The 23887-nt window shown below is 42.0% G+C and overlaps 2 protein-coding genes across 4 annotated transcripts in view; one reads left to right on the forward strand and one right to left on the reverse strand.

Moving 5' to 3' along the window:
• Positions 1–4464: 4464 nt before the first annotated feature.
• LOC143280694 (acyl carrier protein, mitochondrial-like) lies at positions 4465–11370 on the forward strand. Its single transcript, XM_076585426.1, has 5 exons — positions 4465–4652; positions 6693–6809; positions 8050–8137; positions 8848–8973; positions 11149–11370. The coding sequence occupies exons 1-4, from the start codon at positions 4494–4496 to the stop codon at positions 8937–8939; spliced, it is 456 nt and encodes a 151-aa protein (XP_076441541.1). The 5' UTR covers positions 4465–4493; the 3' UTR covers positions 8940–8973; positions 11149–11370.
• Positions 11371–11456: 86 nt separating this feature from the next.
• The window catches only part of LOC143280669 (thiosulfate transporter TsuA-like), a 31455-nt gene continuing 19024 nt past the window's right edge, over positions 11457–23887 (reverse strand). For all 3 annotated transcript variants that reach the window (XM_076585414.1, XM_076585406.1, XM_076585423.1), the window contains exons 5-11: positions 23724–23772; positions 21635–21737; positions 19957–20071; positions 19402–19462; positions 18622–18791; positions 16984–17135; positions 11457–15911 (exon numbers count right to left, since the gene is read on the reverse strand). In XM_076585414.1, coding sequence (XP_076441529.1) covers positions 15761–15911; positions 16984–17135; positions 18622–18791; positions 19402–19462; positions 19957–20071; positions 21635–21737; positions 23724–23772 — 801 coding nt within the window. In that variant the 3' untranslated portion in view covers positions 11457–15760. The remainder of the gene's footprint in view (positions 15912–16983; positions 17136–18621; positions 18792–19401; positions 19463–19956; positions 20072–21634; positions 21738–23723; positions 23773–23887) is intronic.

Here is a 23887-nt window from a genome sequence, read left to right on the forward strand (position 1 = left end):
TACACAAGCATCTTCAGTCGGGATCCTGCTGTCTGTCATGCGGACAACGTGTCCTGTCCAGCGTAGCTGGCACTGGATCAGCAGGCTTTCGATGCTGGGCAGGCCGCTCCTCTCTAGGACCTGGAGGTTGGAGACCCTGTCTTGCCACTTTATGCCGAGGATCTTTCGTAGGCATCTCTGGTGAAACTGCTCAAGTTGTTGAATGTGACGACGATACGTCGTCCATGTTTCACAGCAGTACAAGGTGGTCAACACAACAGCTCTGTAGGTTTTCATCTTGGTGCTGAGCCTGATGCCTTTGTTGTTCCACAACCTGTTGTTGAGTCTGCCAAAGGCGGAGCTGGCCTTGGCGATGCGCAGCGTCACTTCTGCATCAAGGGCTCCGTTGCTGCATATGGTGCTGCCCAGGTAGCAAAACTTGTCGACTGACTTGATCTCTGTGTCACTGATCTTGATTGCAGGTGGGGGGGAGGCACTGGCGTTCTATGAGCTAGCCGGTTGGTACATGGACTCGGTCTTGTTGAGGCTGATAATTCCCAAAGCGCCTGCAGGAGGTTGAGAACCTGTCCATAATGAACTGCATGTCCTCATGGGTGTGTGCAGCAAGCGCGCAGTCATCAGCGAACTGAAGAGGAACTCTCTCATCAGTGCCTCAAACACCCTGGACCTGGCATGGAGTCACCACAAGTTGAAAAGTTTGCAATCTGTGCGAAACTGAATGTAGATGCCCCAGTCACAGTCTTGGAAGGCGTCAATCAGCATGCGAAACTGAATGTAGATGCCCCGGTCACAGTCTTGGAAGGCGTCAATCAGCATGGCAGAGAAGAGAATGGAGAACAGTGTGGGTGCCAAGACGCAGTCTTGCTTCACTCCATTTACCACAGGGAACGGATCCGACATGTCAGCATTTTCCTGTACTCTCGCCTGCATGCCATCGTGGAAAGACGCAATCAGCTGGATCAGGCTCTCTGGGCAGCCGAAATTTAGGAGGATCTTCCACAGACCATGGCGGTTCACCGTGTCAAAGGCCTTAGTCAGGTCTACAAAGACCATGTGGAGCTCCTTGTTCTGCTCACGGCACTTCTCTTGCATCTGGCGCACAGCAAACACCATGTCACATGTTCCCCTGCCTGAGCAGAAGCCGCACTGTGCCTCAGGGATGACTGTGTTGAAGACATGGTCAACCAGTCTGTTCAGTATGATGCGGGCGAAGATCTTGCCGGCGATGCAGAGGAGAGAGATTCCACGGTGGTTATCGCAGGATGTTTTGTCTCCCTTCCGTTTGTAAATGTGGACAATAGAAGCATCCTTAAAATCATGGGGGACCTCCCCTCTATCCCAGGTAGACCGGAACAGGGCAGTCACCTTGTCTGTCAGCGCCTCGCCTCCATACTTGTAGATGTCAGCCTGGATTCCATCCGCTCCTGGTGCTTTTCCTGACAGCTTCAGGGCCTCCTGGGTCTCGACCTTAGTGGGAGGGGCAGCTAGCGAGTCATTGACTGGTAGCTGTGGGAGGGCTGCAATTGCCTCGTCAGATACGGACGAGTCCCTGTTGAGGAGGGTGTTGAAGTGCTCTGCCCAGCGGGCAAGGATGTCTTTCTTGTCTGTCAGGAGGGTGGTCTGGTCTGAGGCTCGGACAGGAGTTGATCCTGTGACTCTCGGCCCATACACAGCTCGGAGACCATCATGGAAGGTCTTCATGTCGTGAGCATCAGCAGCGGACTGAAGCTCTTCGGACTTTCTATCCCACCAGGTGTTCATCTCACGCAGCCTCTTCTGTACGAGTTGCTTGGTTTGCAAGAACTGGTTCTCCTTCCTCTGGCAGTCTTTATCGGAAATGTGATCCTGATGCCGTCCATGCAGTGTGTTCAGGAGCTTGAAGATTCCAGAGTCGTTCTCGTCAAACCAGTCTTTGTGGCTCCTCTGTACTAAGCCGAGTGTGTCAGCTGCTGCTGTGTACACAGCATTTCTAAAGGTGCTCCATACCTCTTCTACATCAGTCGATGCAGGAATTTCTTGGAGAGCTACTTGGATTTGCTGCTGCAGCACGTCCTTGGTGATAGGGAGGCGGTGGATGTTCAGCTTCCTAGGGGGTTTCTGCCTGGCTGGTTGGAGCTTGCGTGCAAGTCTGATGTTCATCTTGCTGCGTACCGGCAGGCGATGGTCCGACCAACAGACTGCTCCTCTCATGCAGTGTGTGATGGAAACATCACCTCTGTCCCTCTGCCGGACAATCACATAGTCCAGCATGTGCCATTGCTTGGAGCGGGGGTGCATCCATGTGTTCTTGTACTTGTCCGCTTGTTGGAAGAGGGTGTTGGTGATGGTCAGTCCATGCTGCGCACAAAGCGAGAGCAAAAGCAGTCCGTTGGAGTTGCACTTGCCAGTGCCATGCTGTCCTAGGACTTTTGGCCACGAGAAGTCCACGCCGACTCGGGCATTGAAATCCCCAAGGATGATCAGCCTAGTGTCCTTTCTGTCTACCGCTGAGCTCCTCGAAGAAAGCTTCTTTGATATCATCAGGGTTGGTCATCGTTGGGGCATAGCAGCTGATGACTGTGGCGAAGGCGATCCTTGGACAGCTTCAGACGCAGGGTCATCAGCCTGTCGTTTATCCCACGTGGAAGGCTGTCAAGTTGTCGTGCAAATTTGGTTCGTATGGCAAAGCCCACGCCTGAGGTTCTTGGGGTGCCGTCTGGCTTCCCAGTGCAGTAAAAGGTGTAGCCCCCTCCAACTTCCTCCAGCTTGGTTTCACCCGCAAATCTAGTTTCGCTCAGGGCTGCTATGTCCCCCTGGTAGCGATCAAGCATTCTAGCAATGAGCGCTGTGCGTCCTTCTGGTCTGTCGTCTCTGTCTAAAAGGGTGCGAACATTCCAGGCACCGAGAGTCAGGGCATGACTCCTGGTTCTTTTCTTTTGTTGTTTTTTTTCGACCGCTATTGTTGGATGTCCAAGTAGGTGCGGTTTCCTACTAGGTACTAGGTGAGGTAGGCTTTGTTTGGGGATCTTTTTATCTCCCCTTCCCCATGTGGGGAGAGCAGTGCTGTCCCTAAAATGGGCTGCTCTGACACTGTGGGAGGATACGGGCGCCGCATCTGCCCCAGTCTACGGCGGACGACCATCACCCCACAGCCGCCTACGTCAGTGCAGAGTCGTGACTAGGAACTGCCAGCAGCATCCTCTGCCTGTCCCCGTTACCACTTCTCCATCGCCGCAGGGCCGCGGCTTGGGAAAGCTGGGTGTTGAAGGGCTAGCTCGTCGTTCCGACATTAGCCTGATTGCCTGACCAGCACTGGTGACTTTTTTTTTTTTAGTGAGGAGGAGTTGTGCAGTCCCTTCCCCACTCTCTCGCCTATCAACGCTCACAGTCCCACAGGTGCAGATACTGCCACGTGTAGGAGGCCTCGGCAGGTGCAGGTTTTTTCTTCGGAGCTCCGTCTCCCAGGGGGACTTCCAGCCAAGGATAAGAGCTCCCCCTGCCCTTTGGTCATCCTCTTCAGCCTTCACAGCCGTTGGGAAAGGTTTCCTCCTCCGCCTTGTCCGTCGTTGGGAGACTTCACATGCAGCAGGTAGTACTGGGTTACATGGTACCAGTAGCGGCAAGGGCTGTGCCCCTGACCTGACATACACATGCATCCCAGTCGGCTCACTGACACACATACGCTCGCATGTTCTTTATTATGCTTAAGTTAAACACACACCGTCGGAGTCAAGTTCAGTCAGTTCGGTTCAGCCGGTCAGCCAATCACTCAAGGAGACGTCACTGCACTTCGGACAAATCCATATACGCTACACCGCATATGCCTGATCAGCACCGTAACCGACCCCGGCAACTTAACTGCTTTGTCCCCCGGGCATGCCTTAAGGGAAAATAAAATATTCATTAGTTTACTCACGGGGATTCAGTAGAATAAAACCATAATTCAAAAACTAAAATATGATAATATATATTTAAAAAATAAACAAACGACCAACCTTATAATACTGTAATAATAATAATAATAATAAATAAATAAATAAATAAATAATAATAATAATAATAATAATAATAATAATGATAACTGAACAGACTTGAACTGACCTGAGCTGAACTGAACTAAACACACACACACACACACACACACACACACACACACACACACACACAAACGTGCGAGTATAATTGCACACACACACACACACACACACACACACACTGAAAATTGAATTTAAATAATGTGAGCATCGTTTCATTTTTTTCCATCATCCAGTTAAAGGGTGACAACTGTTATAACATTCGTCACGTTAGAAATTTTAATGCGACAATAACCCATTATATCATGGAGCTTCATATATTTTTTTAATTGCATAAACTTTAGAATCATTGTGAAATTTATGATAGCAGAGATCTATTGCCTTCATCTAAAGATGGCATGAAATTGATTAACAACAACCAACATCCGTGCAGGCTAGCCTACCGCTGAACTCTGGGAACATGTACCCTTGACATTCAACATGGCGGCTGTCCTGAGAAACGCGAGGTCAGTCGGCAACCTTGTTGCCTCAGTTCGCATCGCTGTTCCACGATTGTGCACTGCGGCACTTCTGCATCACAATGAAAGTGTCAAGTACATGCATAAACAAAGTGCAGTGTTGCAACCGTCACTTTTGAAGGTAAAAATTGATATACACGAACTTGTAAAATTAAGTTACTCAATAAAAAGGACATCGAGATCGGCGTCATTGAACTGGTCAGTTGGTAATGAAATGGGATCTAGACTTTTTGAAGTTTATGTCCTCGACATTTGTGTCACCCAGAAAGCTTATGATGTCGATGGACATACAGTTGTTAATAACATGTACAATTGGTCAGTTCCAACACCTTGCACTTGTGACTGATGTCAGGTATTAAAAACTATCATACACTTTTTGTGAAACATCTACACATTGAGCTGCTCCAGAGGGATTGAAAGATCAAAACACAAAACAGTGTAAGTCAAACTTCTCCATCGCACTGTTTGGTATGTTCAACAGTTTAAATGTGAGTGTAGATAACGCATCAATGTTGGCTGTTGGAAGACTACATCAGTACATGACAGATCACTAAGAGTAAGATCATGCTGATGTAAATGAGTAGGCTACAGACAACACAACATACTTTAACAAAATCATCATTGAACTTTTTTCTGCCCATTATCTGCACTATTTTCAGTGGCTCAGTTACTCCCTCCCAGTCAGTCTGTATCCCCCATACATGTCTACACGCGGGTTCATCTGTCGCAGTCCCATCATTGGTAGTCCACTGGGATGTGTGTAGGTTGCCAGAAGGCCACACGCCAGAGGAGATGTCTCGCTGCACTGTTACTGTGGCATTTCAGTTGTGTTCAATGGTGCCTTTTCTTATTCAGTGTACAAAGGATACCACCTACTGAGCCCCCTACAAATAACAAATCTTGGAGCCAGACTGAGTGTTCCGCCCCAGAGTGAGACCGCCACCATGTCTCCGTAATAACAATCCCCCATGCTGCCACCAAAGATCTCAACAGGACTCACCCCAAGCATGAAAGTGGAGGGGAATCAAAACTATGTTTACCATGAGAGCACGGCATGAAAGGCCACAGAATTTGGGACCTTTTTGTTTCTGTACTGATGATGAATTAGAATGATGATGCTATGGAGGTTTATATAGGTTTGGGACTATGTGTAAAGGCTGTGCTCTATGCTTCCATTCATAAATGGTATCCCTTTATGAACCAGGCCCGATTGATACAGACACTTGTACTTGCAGTGTTTATCATGAAATTTGAGCAGCACACCAAAGAAGCATTCATGAAGTGGATGACCCTCGACTGTGTTGTCCCCATGGTACCATTTGAGCCAAAAGCACACTCGGTTCTGGATAGGGACTGGCTACAAGCTGAAAAACCCACTTCCACTGGGAATCAAACCCTTGTCCTCCCAGCAGTCAGTGCGTAACGCTGACTGCTTCGTCGTGACAGCTGGTACTTACTAAACTTTGTTCTGTAATATTTAAGCTTTGGTTGTATGCAGACTACTCTGGAAAATATGTGTTTATGTAATAAATGTGTTACAATATAAAGGAAAATTCTGAAACAGAAACAAAGCAGTAGCTGCAGCTGAAAAACATTTGTCATCTGATAAGATCTACAGTGTCACTGTCAAGTCTGATATCATTTTCTGTTTTAGGCAAGTAGCTTCCACTGCTTTGTGGAGATCAAAATCTCCTCAGTCACAATATATGTTTATTTTCACAAAAGCCCAGAGTCGGTATACTGTGCAGATCTGTAGATGCTGGTGTGTACAGTCGGAAGATTAAAGTTTTCAAATGAATTTTAAACTGAAAGATCTATCCTGTTACCCATGGAACCAAGAACATGCCCCAAACATGCTGTATAGTTGAAAATGACATTGTCCAAAAGAAAGAAAATGACATTGTCCAAATGAAAGAATATAAGTAACATAGTTAATAAGTTATAATTCTATGTTTTGGTATTCTTTCTGAGAATTTTCTTTATGTTTTTTGTTGTTGTTTGTTTGTTTTTTTGTTTTATCTTTAAATGATTTGGAATTTGAATACATAGATCATCTCACATTTGTCATTCTATGAATGACTAAGGAATCAGTTGTCCCAAATATGATAGTAACTGTCTCACATGTGACAGTTGATGTGTTTATTGTTTTGATGGTCTGCAGACTCCTCTTCAGCAACCGACACGGTTTTACAGTGACAAGCCACCTCTCAGTATTGACATGCTCAACCAGAGGGTTATGCTTGTACTGCGGCTATACGACAAAATTGATCCAGAAAGGGTGGGTATTTTTTAGTTAACACTTTGTAGCCTGAGTACTGATTTGTCCATAATACCTGATTGCTTCCTTTGAACCAAATTTAGATATTTCTGTACTGGTGTGGGCATGTTTGCTTCCTTTGAACCAAATTTAGATATTTCTGTTCTGGTGTGTGCATGTTTACTTTCACTTTCTCAATTAATTGTATTATCATTTGGTGCATTTTGCTTGATGGCTTTTGTCTCTATGTTCTTGGCCAGTGTTTTCGTGGGGATTGAGCATTTTTGGAAAAATTGTGGATGTTTTATATTATTATATGAAGTGAGGCTTCAAAAGAGTACTCAGATGTAGGGCGGGTCCACAAAATCAGTCTAGGACACAAAAAAAGCATACCATTAGATATTACTTTTTTAACATCATGAGTCAGTTCGCTTTACTGCTGTAACTGTAAGTCTGCTTATTCTCAAACCAAATGTGCTTGGTTCAGTTCTGCTGACTTTTTTTTTCCCCCTGAAGCTTTATATTATAAGGTACAGAACACATTTTCACATCTTCTCTTTTCTTTTCTTTCTTTTTTTAAAATTTTTTTTTTATACAAGATGAAGCGTGTATCACAGTTGAGTCTTGAAGGTATTTTAAAAAGTGATTATAAGAGACTACAAGCTTTGTTAAGGAACATGTCCATTTTGTAACAAGGAAACCAAGTCTTTCAGCCTTTAGCCTTTTGAAACAGGAAACTTTATTTGTGGAAATAATAAACAACGAGAAGCACATACAGAGTTGCAGTGTACTAGTTTTGCTGGCCTAGTATTATGATGACACGAGCTGTGACGTATAAACATGTACTCCGTTCATCATTGTGATATTTCTAGTATTTGAATATTTGTGATATTTCATCATCTAGTATTTTTGATATTTGTGATATCTTTCATTTGATGTTTTTATGTTTGATTCTCACTCTCTCTCCCTCTCTTGCATTCTGTCTCTCCTCTCTCTGTCCCCTCTCTCACTCTAAACCACTTTCTCTCTCTCTCTTCTTATTTTCTCTTCTTATGTAATTAAAAAGCAAAATGTAGAGTCTAGGTGAATAACTTGCACATCTATACATAAATCAGAATAACAGAGTTGCCCCTCCATTGATACACATATAATGATATATACATGCATGCAACATGAACATGCATCAGTTTTGTTAGAAATAAATAAAATGAAGTTTGTATAATTTTTCAAAATATATTTATGCCTTTTTTCCCCTTTACAGCTGAGCTTAGATTCTCATTTTATGAACGACCTGGGTCTGGACAGTTTGGATCAGGTGGAAATTATCATGGCCATGGAGGATGAGTTTGGTAAGTACTCCAGTGGCATGTATCGTAAAAGTCTGAGTGTGTATGTAAGGAGTTTGTGGTATGAGCGTGAAGTGTGTGGTCTGAGTGTGTGTGGAGTGTGTGAGTGAGTGTATCATGAGTGTTCATTGTGTGTGTGTCTGTGAATGTTTGTGTGTGAGTTAGTGTATCATGAGTGTTCATTGTGTGTGTGTCCATGTTCAGAGTGTGTGTGTGATTGTGATTTTCCCGGTATACATCTTCACTACAGTGCAGCATCAGTGCATTGGGGAGATGTTTCTTGAGTACTTACATCTGTGTTCTTGCATGTGTTTGTGCTTCTGCAGATCTTTCATTTTATTATATTAATGTATTTATTTGTTTGATTATCTCATTCCCTTTTTTTTTTCTTTTTCAAAACAAATTTAACAAACCTGCTTTTACCTTTGCATATGTTTTGGAAGTTTCCATATATGTCCTCCTCCATGTAAATGTCTTTCAAATAAAAATGATATTGTATTTTATTACTTTTTCCCCAGCAGAATTCTTTGTGTGAAATTAGGGCTGCTCTCCCCATGAAGAGGGCATCTCCACAATGCTACGTCACCCATATTTTTTGTTTGCAGGTATACTTGTTTTACCATCAAAGTGGGGATTTTTTTTTCTAACAGACATTTGCCAGGGACAGCCCTATTGAACACCCCCTGTCTTTCTCTGTGTGTGTTTGATAACAGGTTTTGAGATTCCTGATGCTGATTCAGAACGGTTGATGCGGCCACGCGACATTGTTCAGTACATTGCTGACAAAGAGGATGTGGTTGAGTGATTTTTGTGTACCTGCATCACTAGCATAACTATTGGTAAGTTGGCTGTTTTGGGGGTAAAGATTGATTGGTATGGCAGTCAGGCAGTACTGTTAGTTGTTAAGTTTTCTTGCTTGAACAAATTCATGTGTCGCCAAACACTCTGGGTTCATACAGAGTCATGGAAGTCTTGAAAGGCTTGAGGAAAATGAGAGAACCATTTCCAGGGCTGGAAAAGTTTTGGGGAATATGTGTTTTGCCCATCAGGGTCTGGAAAAGTCTTAGGGTTTCCTTCAACAAAGAGTTTAATGCATTAAAAACAAAAGCAACAACAACAAAAAATGGGATGGAATTTTTTTTAGTGTTGATACCAGATACCTGCTGATCTCTTTTGTCAGAGGTGTAGTTGACCTATTTTTCTGTTTTTTGTCAGTTTTGCTGTTACATGTATCTTTCTTTGGTTTGGAAAATTTTTGGTCTGGTCTGGAAAAGTTCTGGGAAAAGTATGGAACTTTGTTTGGTCTCGTATCTGAGAACCCTGTAAAATGATCCCTGTGAAGGTATGGGATGTTGTGCACTGCACTGAATTTTAACATTTTTCTGCGACGAGCATGATTGCTTTATCTTTGGAGAGCACAACAATGTATATGTTGAAAATTTAAATTAAAAAAAACAAAAAAACAATCACATTGTTGACAGATTAGTATGGTGTTAATTGCTTCAACAAGGAATATGATATTGACTCTTTGTATGGTCTAATGATCCCATTACTGGATCTAATTCAGTATACCGTAATCAAGATAGACATTAATCATGACAACGAACACATTGAAGAAAGGTCAGAGAAATTATCTTTCAAGCAGAAAAAATATTGCACATTGCACTATTTCGCATTATTACATTAGGATATAGCATGTCAGTAAGTAAGGCAATTGTTGTCTATATGGTGAGTGTTGTCTATATAATGAAATTGTTGTTCTGCACAATATGCTGTGAATTTACAACAGTGACGGCAGTGACAGAAATTAAAAAATAAATGTGATGTTGATATGAATCATTTTATATGAATAAAGATTGTTAGTTGCAAGGGACATGCACAATAGCTGAGTGGTTAAAGTGTTTGTTTTTCAATCTGAGGGTCCCAGGTTCAAATCTCGGTAACGGCGCCTGGTGGGTAAAGGATGAAGATTTTTCCAATCTCCCAGGTCAACATATGTGCAGACCTGTTTGTGCCTGAACCCCCTTCGTGTGTATACGCAAGCAGAAGATCAAATATGCACGTTAAGATCCTGTAGTCCATGTCAGCGCTCAGTGGGTTATGGAAACAAGAACATACCCAGCATGCACACCCCTGAAAACGGAGTATGGCTGCCTACATGGCGGGGTTAAAACTGTCATACACATAAAAGCCGACTTGTGTACATACAAGTGAACATGGGAGTTGCAGCCCATGAAAAAAGTAGTAGTTTGATGCAAAGGAAAGAAAACACTTCCGAGTGTGGACCTGGAGTACTGATTTATCCATAACACCCAGTTACTTCCCTTAGACCTGGCACAAATATTTCTGTACTGCTGTGGACACATTCAGTTTTGCTTTCTCAGTCAGTTGTATTCACACTCAGCACTTTCAGCATATTGGCTTTAGCCTCTACATTGTTCGGCGGCATTTTCAAGTGGATTGAGTATGTTTTTGATGTGTGTGTTTCGTTTGTGAAGTGTGGCTTCAACAGAGCACTCAGTTGTTGCAGGGCTGGTCCACAGAAACTGCAGTACAGCTGCACTGATGGGGTACAAAGTGTTCAGTTTTGGTTTTTCAAGGAGGCATCACTGTGTTACTGTTAGCGCGAATCCATATACGCACGCTACTCCACATCTGCTAGGCAGATGGCTAACCAGCAGCATAACCCAACACGCTAGTCACTTCATAAGTGCATGCATATTATTTGTGTACCCAACAGAGTGGATTTCTTTTGCAGAATTTTGCCAGAGGACAACATGTGTTTCCATGAATCATATTCCTCAGTGCGTCACGTGGGTGCTACGCGTGGGACCTGGGTTTATCGTCTCATCTGAATGACTGAATTTTCCATTATTCCAATCAAACTTTGGAGAAAGGGCAAGACCAGGATTTGAACCCAGACCCTCACAGACACTGTATTGGCAGATAAGCATCTTAACAATTCTGCCATTTAACACAAAGTGTTAAATCTTTCATTTCTGTTGTGGTTGCAGAGAGCTGTAGATAGAGTGGGTCAGGAGCAGACTGAAGATTTGTTGCTGTCACAGAGAGAGACAGGAAATTCATGTTGATCCGCCGCCAGTTCTGCCAACTGCCCATCTAACAAGCCAGCATCCCATGAAGGAACTTTGTTATTTACTACCACTGGTGTGTGTGTCATGAAAATAAGTCTTGTCAGCTGCTTGTGCATATGTTAATAAAAATTTGTGTTGGTAGTTTTTGCTTGGTTTTCAGCTGCGTGATTCATCATGTGCTTGGTAGTGTGAGTGAACGTGTTTGTAGACTATGAGCCGTATCTCTCTTCTTCTTCTTTTTTTTTTTTTTTTTTTTTTTCTACACATAAAAATGTAAATATATGATAAAATTAAGAAGAAGGAATAAAAGGATGGAAATAATTATAACAAAAGAAACTTGAATATTTTTAGGAGGAAATGATTATGGAATAAAGTAATAAAAGAAACTCTGATCTTTTCGTATTGAAATAATTGTAATAAATGACAGAACAAATTTGAATAAATATTTTCCATGCGGAAAAAGAAGAGTTGACATTGATGATAATTTTGAACAACAGGGCAGACATATATACACCATTCTCTTTTCCGGCTATTGAGATTAGTTTTCCAGTTGTAAGAAAGACAGCAGTGGACTAGCATCTTTTATATAAGCAGATGACCAATGGAGTGACAACAACATGCTGGTTGCCAGAACAGCCAGTGGGTTGGGGGAAAAAAGTGGCTTCAGATTTCACAGGTACTGGAGCGGGCTTGGAGTTAGGGGATTGTCATACCTTTCACCACACCTGCAGTACTGATATTGCTGACAAAAAAAACGAAAACAAAAAAACTAATAACAACAACAAAAATAACAAAGGCAATGTGAGTGATGAAAACAAAAATTACAATATAACAGTGCAGTCTGGAAGAGAGAAGAGGAGCACATTTTGAAATTAAGTCGTGTGTGTGTGTAGAGTTCTCAAATATTGTTTTCCCAGTAAACAATTTGGTGGCGAGATGAAATGATTCATCATTGATGAGGGAAAATTAGTATATTAGACCTGTCCATGCTTATTGGCATTACATTTATCTCTATTTGCCCAGCAATCTTTTGTTATGACTTTATCATGAGTTAGAACCTCAGCGTTGTGAAATGTTTGATCAGGCTGTAGCTTTCTTCCCAGAGCCTGTTTTATGTCTTACTGCTCAAGTTTAAACTTGCTCTTTGTTTGACAGCCATGCACTGGACTCTCCTATGTCCAAAGTCAGGTTTTTTTTCATTAACTCTCACCACCATTGGTGACATAAATCAACTAGACAGTTCGCTGCCATAGGCGATTTTCGTCATCATCGAGGGGTCATTTTAAATGGACCATTTTTCACATTGTAACAAAAATGACAGCTCCAACCAACTTTCCCACACACAAAGAAATGGACTTGCCTTTCCCCCTTGACTGAGTTTGAAGTGAACAAGTCCACAATGTTGTTTGATTTGAACCTCAACACTTGGGAGGTTTTTTTTTCACATTGAAAATTAGCAGTGAAAGAAATATTGGTAAACAAAAACCAACCAGCAAAGTAGGCTGGACAACCTCAGTTACCACAAAAATTTGGAACTGATGTACACGTGTTTTTTTTTCTTTGTTTTTTTTTAAGAAACTACCATACCAGGTGTACATTTTGTGACAGACTGATGTGGTATACACTCAATGTCACAAAGTCTCTGTTGTTGGTCACCAGTGTGGACATTACAAAACTTGTTTGATGAAAGCTTGATCATATTGACTGTAAGAATTCATATATTCCCTTTTTCACTCAACACATGACCACTGCATTTTGTGTGTGCTTTGATTAAAAGGACCAAAAGTTATGCTGTGGATTTCAAGGCTCATTGTGTCAAAACCTGGATGAGAAGTAAAATAAATGGAAGTTACTACTGAATGAGTTTTGTTTGTGAAGTGATTTTACCCCCACAAGCATATCCATTGTTCATTTTTATGATAGCTTTAATTAAGCTGCTTTTCCAACCACTGCCCGTGTTACCACCATAGTTGATATTTTGTAACAAAATTTCTGACTTAACCCTTGAAAATAATTTCTATACATGCATGTTTTTCCTGTGATCTGTGCTCATTGATAATTATTATGTGACAGTGCTTCAGTTTTCATACAGTTGAGTTCACCAGTTCTGCTGTTCTGTAGGATTTGTGTTTTACACAAATCTAAACCTAGAGTAGGCTTTCAAGGCTTGATCAGCATGTTGGGTTTATGCATAGGTCAGGCATCTGCTGTTCCTTTTTCTTTCTTTTTTCCAGAGAAGATGTGGTGTAGCTTATATAGATCAGTCTGCACACTTTGACACTGAATATGAACTCCACACTTAACTTACAGCTCAGGTCAACAATTACATGTGTGGAGAAAATATCTCACACAGTGTTGGATTTCTTTTCACTGGCTATCAACTTAGTCAATGGTGTTGAGTCAAAACAAAATCAAGGTATAACACACAAAAAAGGGAAAACAATTATAATCATAGTTTAACAAAACAAAAACAAGGGTTTCAGAAACAATTCCAAAGCATGCCACCAAACTCATTTCAGGCCAAGGGAGGTAACAAAGATTGCACCCAAAGCAAGTAACAGCTTACTTGTCCCAGAAGGACATGCCTGGCCTGCAGTCCTCTGCTGCTAATCATGAAAACTTGGTGGGAGAGCTTCTACTTCTTCAGCTATACAAAACTGGACAATCAGGGTTTAGTGACTTTCCCAATGACATTACACCAGGCTGAAACTGGGCATAGAACCCTTACCATTCGTGAACAGTGGATCAGAAGCCCAATGCCTAACCGATTCTGCCAGGGAACAGCAATTAAATAAATGTAATGTTATTATAAAAACCTCAGTAGTCTCAAGAACCAGCAGCTACAAAGGTCTGGGGAGCTAGGGGCCTAAAAATCTACATGAGCATGGAACTGGAGAGGAGGGAGATTTTTTTTTTAAAGAAAATGTCTAAAACTGTTATTTAGTATAAATAGGAAATTCAAAAGCTGCTTAGTATTTTCAAAACGAACTGGGTACTTCCACAAATAATGAGTAACTGTTTCAAGAATTACTGTCAAATGTGTGTGTATTATGTAGTCATTAGTAGTTGCTTTAAAACTTGAGGCAGTTTATGTAAACAGAAATTTGACAACAGAATTTTTCAACAAAAAATGACATAATAAACATACACACAATGTTGAATATATTGGACAGATGGAAAGAGTGGTACAAAATCAATATACTGCCAACCCCACATGTTTTTTCTGGCTTTCTCAGCATTACGAACACACAATGAGGAAGATTGCTTTATTATCTCCCCTATGCCACATGCCTCTTTCTCCAGTCTTGGGCCAAAATATAATGTGTCTGGAAGCATGTAGCACATGTAAATTTTTTATTCTGTTAAAATTAGGGGTTACAGGGAATCACCATCACAATTTTCTTTGTACTGATTGATACTGGAGAACAATTGCCAGAAAAAAAATTATGTCTGGATCTTCATCTGAATGAATATTTAGTATGTGATGTATTTAAACACGACACTTACACTACACAAATGTTTTGAATGAACACAGAAAAAAGTGCTGTTCCTATGACTATTCTTTTTTTTTCTTTTTTTATTAATAAAGTAAAATAACTGTGATCTGACAATGGTCAGTAAATTTGCAGTGCATTGTAAAAGGTTATAATGAAAAAAAACATCTTTTATTGATTGTTACATAGCAGTTTGTATTGAGATATTATATGTTTTACTCATTGAAAATAAGATCTTTATTGATTGTTCTTGGCATAACAATCTACAAAAAATGTACAATTAGGTATGCAAGGTTGTGTTTACCAATAAGATCTTTTTTGATTGTCATGTAACAATAAACAATAAATTTACATTTAGATATAAAAAGTTATACCATTAAATGATAAGATCTTTGTTGATTATTAATATCAATTATCATTAACATTTTTTATGCAACACAGAATGTTATGTTAAAACAAATTTATATGTGTAAATAATATACCTGTCTTCAGTCTCAGCACTGCAATTTCAGTTCAGAGCAAAAGCTTAATGAAACAAATCAGTTTTAGTTTTCTGTGTAAATGGCTGTTCCACTGACTGAGACACATGGACCACAAGTGACAGTCACCACACAGGAGCATGGATGTCATTTTGAATTCTGTGCTCATAATGGTCAACATCTTAACACTGCAAGTTTGTGCACAGGATGCAGACTTCACAGTGTTCATCCGATGTCACTTTGAATTCTGTGCTCAGTGACCAACAGCTTAAAACCTCAACTTTGTTCACTGGATGCAGACTTCACAATGTTCATCAGATGCTGTCATTTTGTATTCTGTGCTTGTGGCGCCCAGTGTACCTGGATACATACAGGTTTTACAATATTCATCGTATGTCGTTTTGAATGCTGGTTTCATAGCGGCCAATGTCTTCAGACAACAAGTTTGTTCACTGAATACAAACTTCAGTACACACAATGTTTGCTCCTTGTCATTTTAGAAGAACCCTTCAGGCAAGACTTGTCTTCTCCTCACATGCATTTCTTCCCCAGCCTGGGTCACACAGTGAGGGTGGAGTTAACCAGCCTGTCCAGGTACCCATCGGCGGCACGCATGATGAAGGCGAACACTATAGCACCCCCAAACATGCAGGGTACAGCAAGGAAGCTCAGCCAGGCCAGGAGACTCACGCCCGATATTCCATGGCCACTGGAAACAAACAATAACAATGCAGTTTTATGACATGACAAATTATTTATTAAACAAGGGTAATAGGTAAACAGAGTCTCTGTGACAGATTTCGTTAGGCATTGGACTTCTGATCCAATGTTCACATGTGATCTGGGTTCAAAGCCCCGTATCAACATGGTGTGACGAAGATGGCAGAATGGTTAAGACACTCATCTGCCAATGCAGTGTGTGTTAGGGTATGATTCCCGCTCTCGCCATTTCCCCCAAATTTGACTGGAAATAAAATAAAATTAAGTGCCTGGTCATTCGGATGAGATGATAAACCAAGCTGCCCGTGTGCAGCACACGTGGTGCACTGAAAAAGAACCCATGGCAACAAAAGGGCGGTCCTTTGGCAAAATTCTTTAAAAGAAATCCACTCTAATAGGTATGTAAATATATATATATGCATGCACTCAAGGTCTGACTAAACACATTCGGTTATGCTGCTGGTCAGGCATCTCCCTAGCAGATGTGGTGTAGCGTTGTTTTTTTGTTGATTTGTCCGAATGCAATGATGCCTTCTTGAGGAACTGAAATGGTGTTGTTGGGTTGTTGTTTTTTATTATTAACCTTTAATAGGTAAGCAAGGAGCATGTGGGTTGGTTGTTGTTTTTTTACATCCAACCCTCATGCCAAAGAGGGACAAAAGAAAAGAAGCACATTGTGAACAAAAAGAAATAATGAAAACAGTTTCGTTTCAAGTTGTCAAAGTGTATGGACTGACCATATATTCTGCTCCACATGTGCTTGAAAAAAAATTCTGTAGAATTAGTCATCTCTCTCAAAAGAATTTTGTCCTCTCTCTCTCTCTCTCTCTCTTGATTTTGCATGTTCACATCCACCTTGTTCATAATCATGTCCCCATTTTGATGAGTCCCCCAAAGCTTTTGTTGAATGAAATAATTGTTTTTGTTCTCTCTCTCTCTCTGTGTTCTTTGTCTATTTCTCTCTCTGTCTCTCTCTGTCTTTGTCTGTCTGTGTGTGTGTCTCTCTCTCGCTCGCTGTATGAATTTGGCACGAGACAAAAAGAATGGCAAACAATGCACACCTGGTGCACCCAGCTGCCAGTCTAGCCCCCAGCAACATGAGGAATCCTCCAAAGAAGGCATCCAGCGCCCCCACACCTTGCGTCTCCGCCAGACTGTTAGATGCTGCAGAAGACAACAGTGCTCCTAGGATGGCACCACCCACGTACAGTACCTGTCAGAACATATACACATCTTTTGTATGCATGTGCTACTGATTTTTCCCCCTTTTTGAAAAAAGCAAGAACAAATTATATTTATTCAATACTTTTCCACATACATTTGATGAAGAAAGAGAAAACTTCTCTGTGGTGCCCCAGATTTTGAGACATTTTCTTTTCTGTATTTCGAGAAAATAGCATGGCACACCTAATTCTTGCATAAAGTTACACACGTATATGCTTGACTAGTGAATGTAAAGTTATCTCTTTCTAGAGTTCTACTTTATGTTCATCGTTAACCTTCGCTGGCTATCGTGGGTCGTACACGACCCAGGAGGGTACAAAAACGCAAATATCTAATTCTAAATATTTTTCTACGAAATTTCAGAAATACTTCCTACACCTAAAAGGCCAACTTTTGCCAAAAAAATGAAAAAAATTCATTACTTAGTTAATGAGTAATTAAAGGTGGTGTTTTAACTACACACGGACGCTTGTGTGGGTCATGTATGACCCATGCTTTTTTGTGAGGAAAAAAACGTGGTCACCCCTCAAAAGCTCGTGTGGGTCATGCACGACCCATACCGTTTTAATAGTGATTTCAGGTTTAATTTGCAATTAGTGAAGGAAAATAAAGAAGTTTTACTTTCAATACCCTCACTACCCCACTACTCTGCCACTACCCCCCCACACACACACCCTCCCCACCCCCGTCCCTTTCCACTGTCTTCAGCTATAACCCCCTTCCATCCCTTTCGCTAACAGCATGTACCTGTGTGACTGAATATCTTTGATTGTGCGTGTATAGGATGCTATGAGTCATCTCTCTCTCTCTCTCTCCCTGTCTCGCTGTCTGTCTGTCTCTCTCTCTCTCTCTGTCTCAGTCTCTCTCTCTCTCTCTCTGGGCATAAGTAGCGTTTGTGTGTGTAATCAGTTGTGTGTGTGTATGTGTTTGTGTGAGTCTGTGTGTGCGTGTGCGAGCGCATGTGTGTGTAATCAGTTGTTACGATATGTTTTCCTTTTCTATATTTTGTTATAAGCTTTGGAGGAATATACAGGTTTTTTTGTCTCTTTACATAGTATGGGTCATGCACGACCCACACAAGCTTTGGAGGAAGATACAGGTTTTTGTCTCTTTAAAGGTATGGGTCGTGGACGACCCGCATGAGCTTCCGTGTGTAGTCAAAAGCGACAGCCAGCGAAGGTTAAGAGTGTACTGCTCAGACTGCTGTTCCACATGCGGTCTCCTTTTCTGATTACGTTTAAGGCCCCAAGCCATGAAAAATGGGAAAAAAGAAAATGGTATGGCCAGTGTGCATGTGTGTGTGTGCTCACGCATGAGCACTTGTGTGTGGGTGCGCGCATGCGTGCGTGCCCGCAAGTGTTTGTGTATATGTGCGCACAAGTGTACGTGTATGTGTGCATGTGTGTGCATGCATGCAAGTGTGTGTATGTGTGCATGTGTGCGCGCGTGCATGTGTGTGTGGTGACTCAGTATACCTGCCACCAGTTGCCAACCCCTGCCCTCTTGCTGGCCAAGTAAGGGAATTTCTGTTGGAGTTTTGACGTCACTACCCACTGTGACGTCACAGTGACGTAACTGGTGCTCCCACCCAGTGTATCCTCCAACAGAAGCACCATGGGAATTTGTAACACGCCGATCAGCAACCCTGAAATACGTAAATCTGGATTCGTTTTTGAGACAAATACAGTTATAAGTGAAGTAACACCTTAAAATATTCTTAAAATGAACTTGAATACATAAACTGGATTTATTTCCGATAAATCAAAGTGACGTAATAACGATGTCCATTCTTAAAGAATTAAGAAGCCAGCTAGGCCTCAATCAACATTGTTTGTATTTGCAAATGTATTATGTTGTTGTACTTTTATAAAATATATAAGATAAACACATGACAGAAACTGGTTTCTGATGCAGATCTGTGACAATAATAATAAAAATTATCATGATTTAAAGGAAGTATCGTTGCAAATACTGTTGACAGTACAAGCAATAACAAGAAGGTGAAAGTGGAAGAATAGGGTTAATAATACTAAGAAGAAGAGAAAGAAGAAGAAGAAAAATACAATAATACAATAACTACAACAGAAAATCAACAACAATAGCATAACAGTTAAGGAGCCTCTAGAACAATAATAACAATACTGTGTACAACACATGAAATATCTGCACAACACATGAAATATTCAGTTACATCACTTTAGAAAATACGAGTGTAATTCCCTTCTGCTTTTTATTCACCTGTCTCTGATACTCACCCCCAACAAAGGGAGGCCATGCTATCGTTCGAACAATATTGGTGCTGAGCTCATCTGGATGCTGAAATCACATTGAAGGTTTTATTTTTCTGTGCACATGCATATTAAAACTAGGCCTAATGCATGAATATTTATGGCATAATGTAAAGTGTGTATGTACCCTTGAAGATTTTACTTAGTTTTCTCGACACATGCATACAAAAACTAGGCCTAATGCGTGAGTATTTATGGCATGATGTAAAGTGTCTATGTTGAAATTTGTGAACACAAGGCTGGCAGGTATACTGGCAATATATGTGCGCTTCAATTTAGTAATTAAAATTCTCTCTTTCTCTCTTTGTGACACACACGCGCGAGCGCGCCCATATAGTTTCATTGTTGTCTCTCTTTATTTCTTTTTCTTTTTTTCAAGTTAACAGGAAGAACTCTCGACTGATCGAAGTCGTGAAATGATTTTTTTCGGAACTTTTGAACGTTGTGCGGGTATTCAGGTTTTATTCTCCAAACCATACAAGTGGACTCTGTCAAAAAAGTTGTGGCAAGTGTCCAAATCACCTCTAAATCATCTCGGTAATCGATGAAGACTTCCATAAGGGCGACCACCACTCCCACACACACGGCGAGAGGGATGGCGAAGAGGGCAAACGGTTTGTCGAACTTGGTGTGCACTCTGTCAAAGAAAACAAAAAAGAAAAACACAAAATGGTTAATAAAGTAATAATAATAATAATAATGATAACAATGTTATTATCATTATTATTGTAATCATGTGTAGCCCTTTTCTAGCGTCATAAGTTCAAGGATCTATTGTACTGTCAATTTTCATACACAAATGAAACGATACTGAATCAGTAACGCATTTCTAATGGTTTTCGACTCTATTAAATATTGTGAGAATTGTTTCACTCTATTTTGATCGGTTTCAATCACTAAACTAACGTACCAACATCTTGCTCTTTCTTTGGGGGGGGGGGGGGGGCTCGAAAACCCTGAAATGGTAAACAAAAGACCTGGGGCTTGAGAAGACCAGTGTCGGTTTTGGGACATTTCAGTTCGCGCCTAGTTCTTGATTAGAAAGGCCGATTACATGCAACATGTCATTTCTCATATGCTTCGGATGAGACGCCGGATAAACCAAGGTCCCGGCCCGTGTGCACGCACGCGCTTGGCGCACTGAAAGAGAACCCAAGGCAACATAACTGTTTGGCAAATTTCTACAAAAGAAGTCCATGGTATATGTACGCAAGCACTCAATGACTGACAAAGCGCGCTGGCTTATGCTGCTGTCAGGCATCTGCCTAGCAGATGTGGTGTAGTGTATATGGATTCGTCCGAAGGCACTGACGCCTCCTTGATAAACTTAAACTGTCTGTCCTCTCTGTCTGTCTTCCCATCTCTTTCTCTCTGTCCCTCCCTCCTCTGTCCTTTTACCTCCACACCCGCATATCCCTCTCTCTCTCTCTCTCTCTCTCTCTCTCTCTGTCTCTGTCACTGTCTCCCTCTCTCTCTCCCTCTCCCCCCCCCACTCCCACCGCCCCCCGCCCTCTCTCTCTAAATTTGATCAGATTTTTTTTTTTTTAACGTCCCTGTCAGTTCCTTATCTTCCGTCATCACTTTTTCACAACAATCAACTCTCTACCACGGATCCCCAATCTCTGCAGCCGTTGTCGGTATCGACTTTCGTGGATCAGCCAGCCAGGTGAACGTGAAAAATCCCTGATGACGCCCACCAAGGATTACTTCATGATTGATGGATGCGACTCTGCTAACGAATCTGTACGTCCGCTGCATCTTTTTTGTTGTTGTTGTTGTTGTTTGGTGTGGGGTTTTTTTGTTGTTGGTGGTGGGGTTTTGTTGTTGTTGTTCTTTTGTTTTTGTTCCAGTCATCTGTTGCCTACCCGTTTCGATCCATATACTTTCAGCCAGTTGCACGTGCTGTTCTTGTGCCGATCGAACTTGTTCTTCACACACACACACACACACCGGCTGTGACACACACACACACACACACACACACACACTGACTCACTTGCTCACGTCCTCACAAACAAACACACACACACACACACACACACTGGCACACACACACACACACATACAATCACACCGGGCACTAGCACACACACACACACCGCGCACGCACGCATCAAGCACCACACAGCACTCACCACCACTCCCCGCCCTACCCCCCCCCCCCCCCAATCACACATGCACGCACAAACACACCACTTACTGCTGGTGAACGAAGGGACGTTTAGGTCGGATGTAAGGATCTATCAACGGAGCGACCATTCCGTAAAGCAGGGCCCCAACCAGGCAGCCAAGAAGCGTGAAAACTGCACAGTTGATTATCATACAGCATACACAGAGAACTATGTCATCCCGATTCGCCAACTCCCTATTCACCTATTCCAGATTTGCCTATCGCTTAACAGGTGATCCCTGTTCACCTGTTCCAGATTTGCCCATCACTTAACTGGTGATCCCTGTTCACCTATTCCAGATTTGCCTATCACTTTACTGGTGATCCCTGTTCACCTATTCCAGATTTGCCTATCACTAATCTGGTGATCCCTGTTCACCTATTCCAGATTTGCTTATCACTAAACTGGTGATCCCGATTCGCCTATTTTCAGTTCGTCTAACCTACATACTGATTTGATGTGCCGCCCAAAAGCTGTGAGGGCAACTTCTCTTCAAATTCATACATTTTTTCGAGCTTCTCCAAAAGTCCTCTTTTTTTTTCTTGCTTTCTTTCTTTTCTTTTTTTTTTTTTTCTTTTTTTTTTTTTTTTGCTTCTGTGTGCACGCCTTTTTGTTTAGTGTGTCTGGATGTCATGCCTATATTTCTACAACCCCGGCTTTGTTGTTTTTGTGAATATTTTGTTGTCCCGAGGGCTGGGTGTAAAAAAAAAAGCTTTTGTTTTTAAAGATATGCATGCTCATTATACTTTCGTCATTCAAAAAAAACTTTGTTCGTTCTGCAGGTGATCTCAGCATTGTTATCTGTTCGTATCTTAATACTCACCTATGAACTGAGAGACACAGAGAGAGAGAGAGAGAGAGTGTGTGTGTGTGTGTGTGTCAGTGTGTGTGTGTGTGCGCGGGTGCGCGCGCCCCAGCATGCTTGTGTACGTGCACGCGTTTCAAAAGTTGAATAGGTGAAACGGGAATGTCGGGTAGGCGAAACAGTACAAAGAGTGAGACTCCCAAGAGCCCACTGAGGTTGGCCCGCGTCAGTGATCAAAGAGTAGGCGAAACGGAAATAGGCGAATCGGAACTGCTCGAAATGAACATCGTAGGCTGTTTGCACGCCCCCCCCCCCCCCCCCCCCCCCCGACCCCCCATCCCCTCGAGCCCCCCACTCCCACCCCCACCCCCGCCTCACCCCCTCGTTCTTTCACCATTATATGTCGTATTGTCTCAAGTCTCAATGCCATTACAGGCATCGACGCAGACACACAAGCACGCACGCTCAAACGCGGATAAGATTGCATCAGTCGCTTGCGTAACAGAATGGTTGGCAGCACTAATGCAAAAATCAATCAGCTTCGGACCGGATTAGATCAGGTTACAGCGAGACCACCTGGCCCGTTCCTGTTCTTGTCCGAATGTTTGCGACAGACTGATTCAGTAGATAAATAAATAAACGAATAAATAAATGAACGAATGAATAAACTAAATAAACAACAGCAAAAATAAGTATATATATATATGATTGAATAAATGAATGAATAGATAAGATAAGCAAAGTATCAAATAAATGAATGAATAAACGAAATTTCTAATACACAAGTGCCTTCCATCGGTGCATAAAAGACATGTTTATATGCTCACATACAACACACACACACACACACACACACACACACACACACACACACTTACAGACGCTGTATTAAGTAGTATACATTCACATACACGCGCGCGAGCGCGCACGCACGCACAGTGAGAGAGAGAGAGGGAGAGAAAGAGAGAGACGAAACAATCTAAAGAAATAGATCAATTACGTCTAAACACTCAAACAGCACACACAAACACACGTATGCACATACACACGCACACGCACAAATGTATTCATGTGTATATATATGCGCATATGAACACACACACGCGCGTGCGTGCGCAGCGGCAAAAAAGTATACACGCGTGTGCACACATACACACAGAAACACACACACACACACACACACACACACACACACACACACACACACACATCCTCCTCCCTCAATACAAAGTCTGCTGAATCATTGAACTGTCCCGCTTATCGTGATCAGTTAACACGGTCACTGTGGCACAGTGCACGGCAGTGATACTCACTGGCATTGGGTGTCCACGCCCCCACCTGAGCTAGCACCATTCCTGGACACTGGAACAAGGCAAAAGAATTATCAATCGTGTCTGTGTGTGTCTGTGTGTGTGTATGTTTCTGTCTGTGTCTGTGTCTTTGTATGTGTGTGTGTGTTTATATGTATGTGCACGCG

Source organism: Babylonia areolata, chromosome 1, assembly GCF_041734735.1.
Source record: "Babylonia areolata isolate BAREFJ2019XMU chromosome 1, ASM4173473v1, whole genome shotgun sequence".
Classification (NCBI taxonomy): domain Eukaryota; kingdom Metazoa; phylum Mollusca; class Gastropoda; order Neogastropoda; family Buccinidae; genus Babylonia; species Babylonia areolata.

Excerpts from the sequence above, each read along its gene's own strand:
- LOC143280694 (XM_076585426.1), top strand. The coding sequence starts at position 4,494 with ATGGCGGCTGTCCTGAGAAACGCGAGGTCAGTCGGCAACCTTGTTGCC. Across the intron at positions 6,810-8,049 it reads ACAAAATTGATCCAGAAAGG|CTGAGCTTAGATTCTCATTT; the intron begins GTGGGTATTTTT and ends TCCCCTTTACAG. Across the intron at positions 8,138-8,847 it reads GGCCATGGAGGATGAGTTTG|GTTTTGAGATTCCTGATGCT; the intron begins GTAAGTACTCCA and ends GTTTGATAACAG.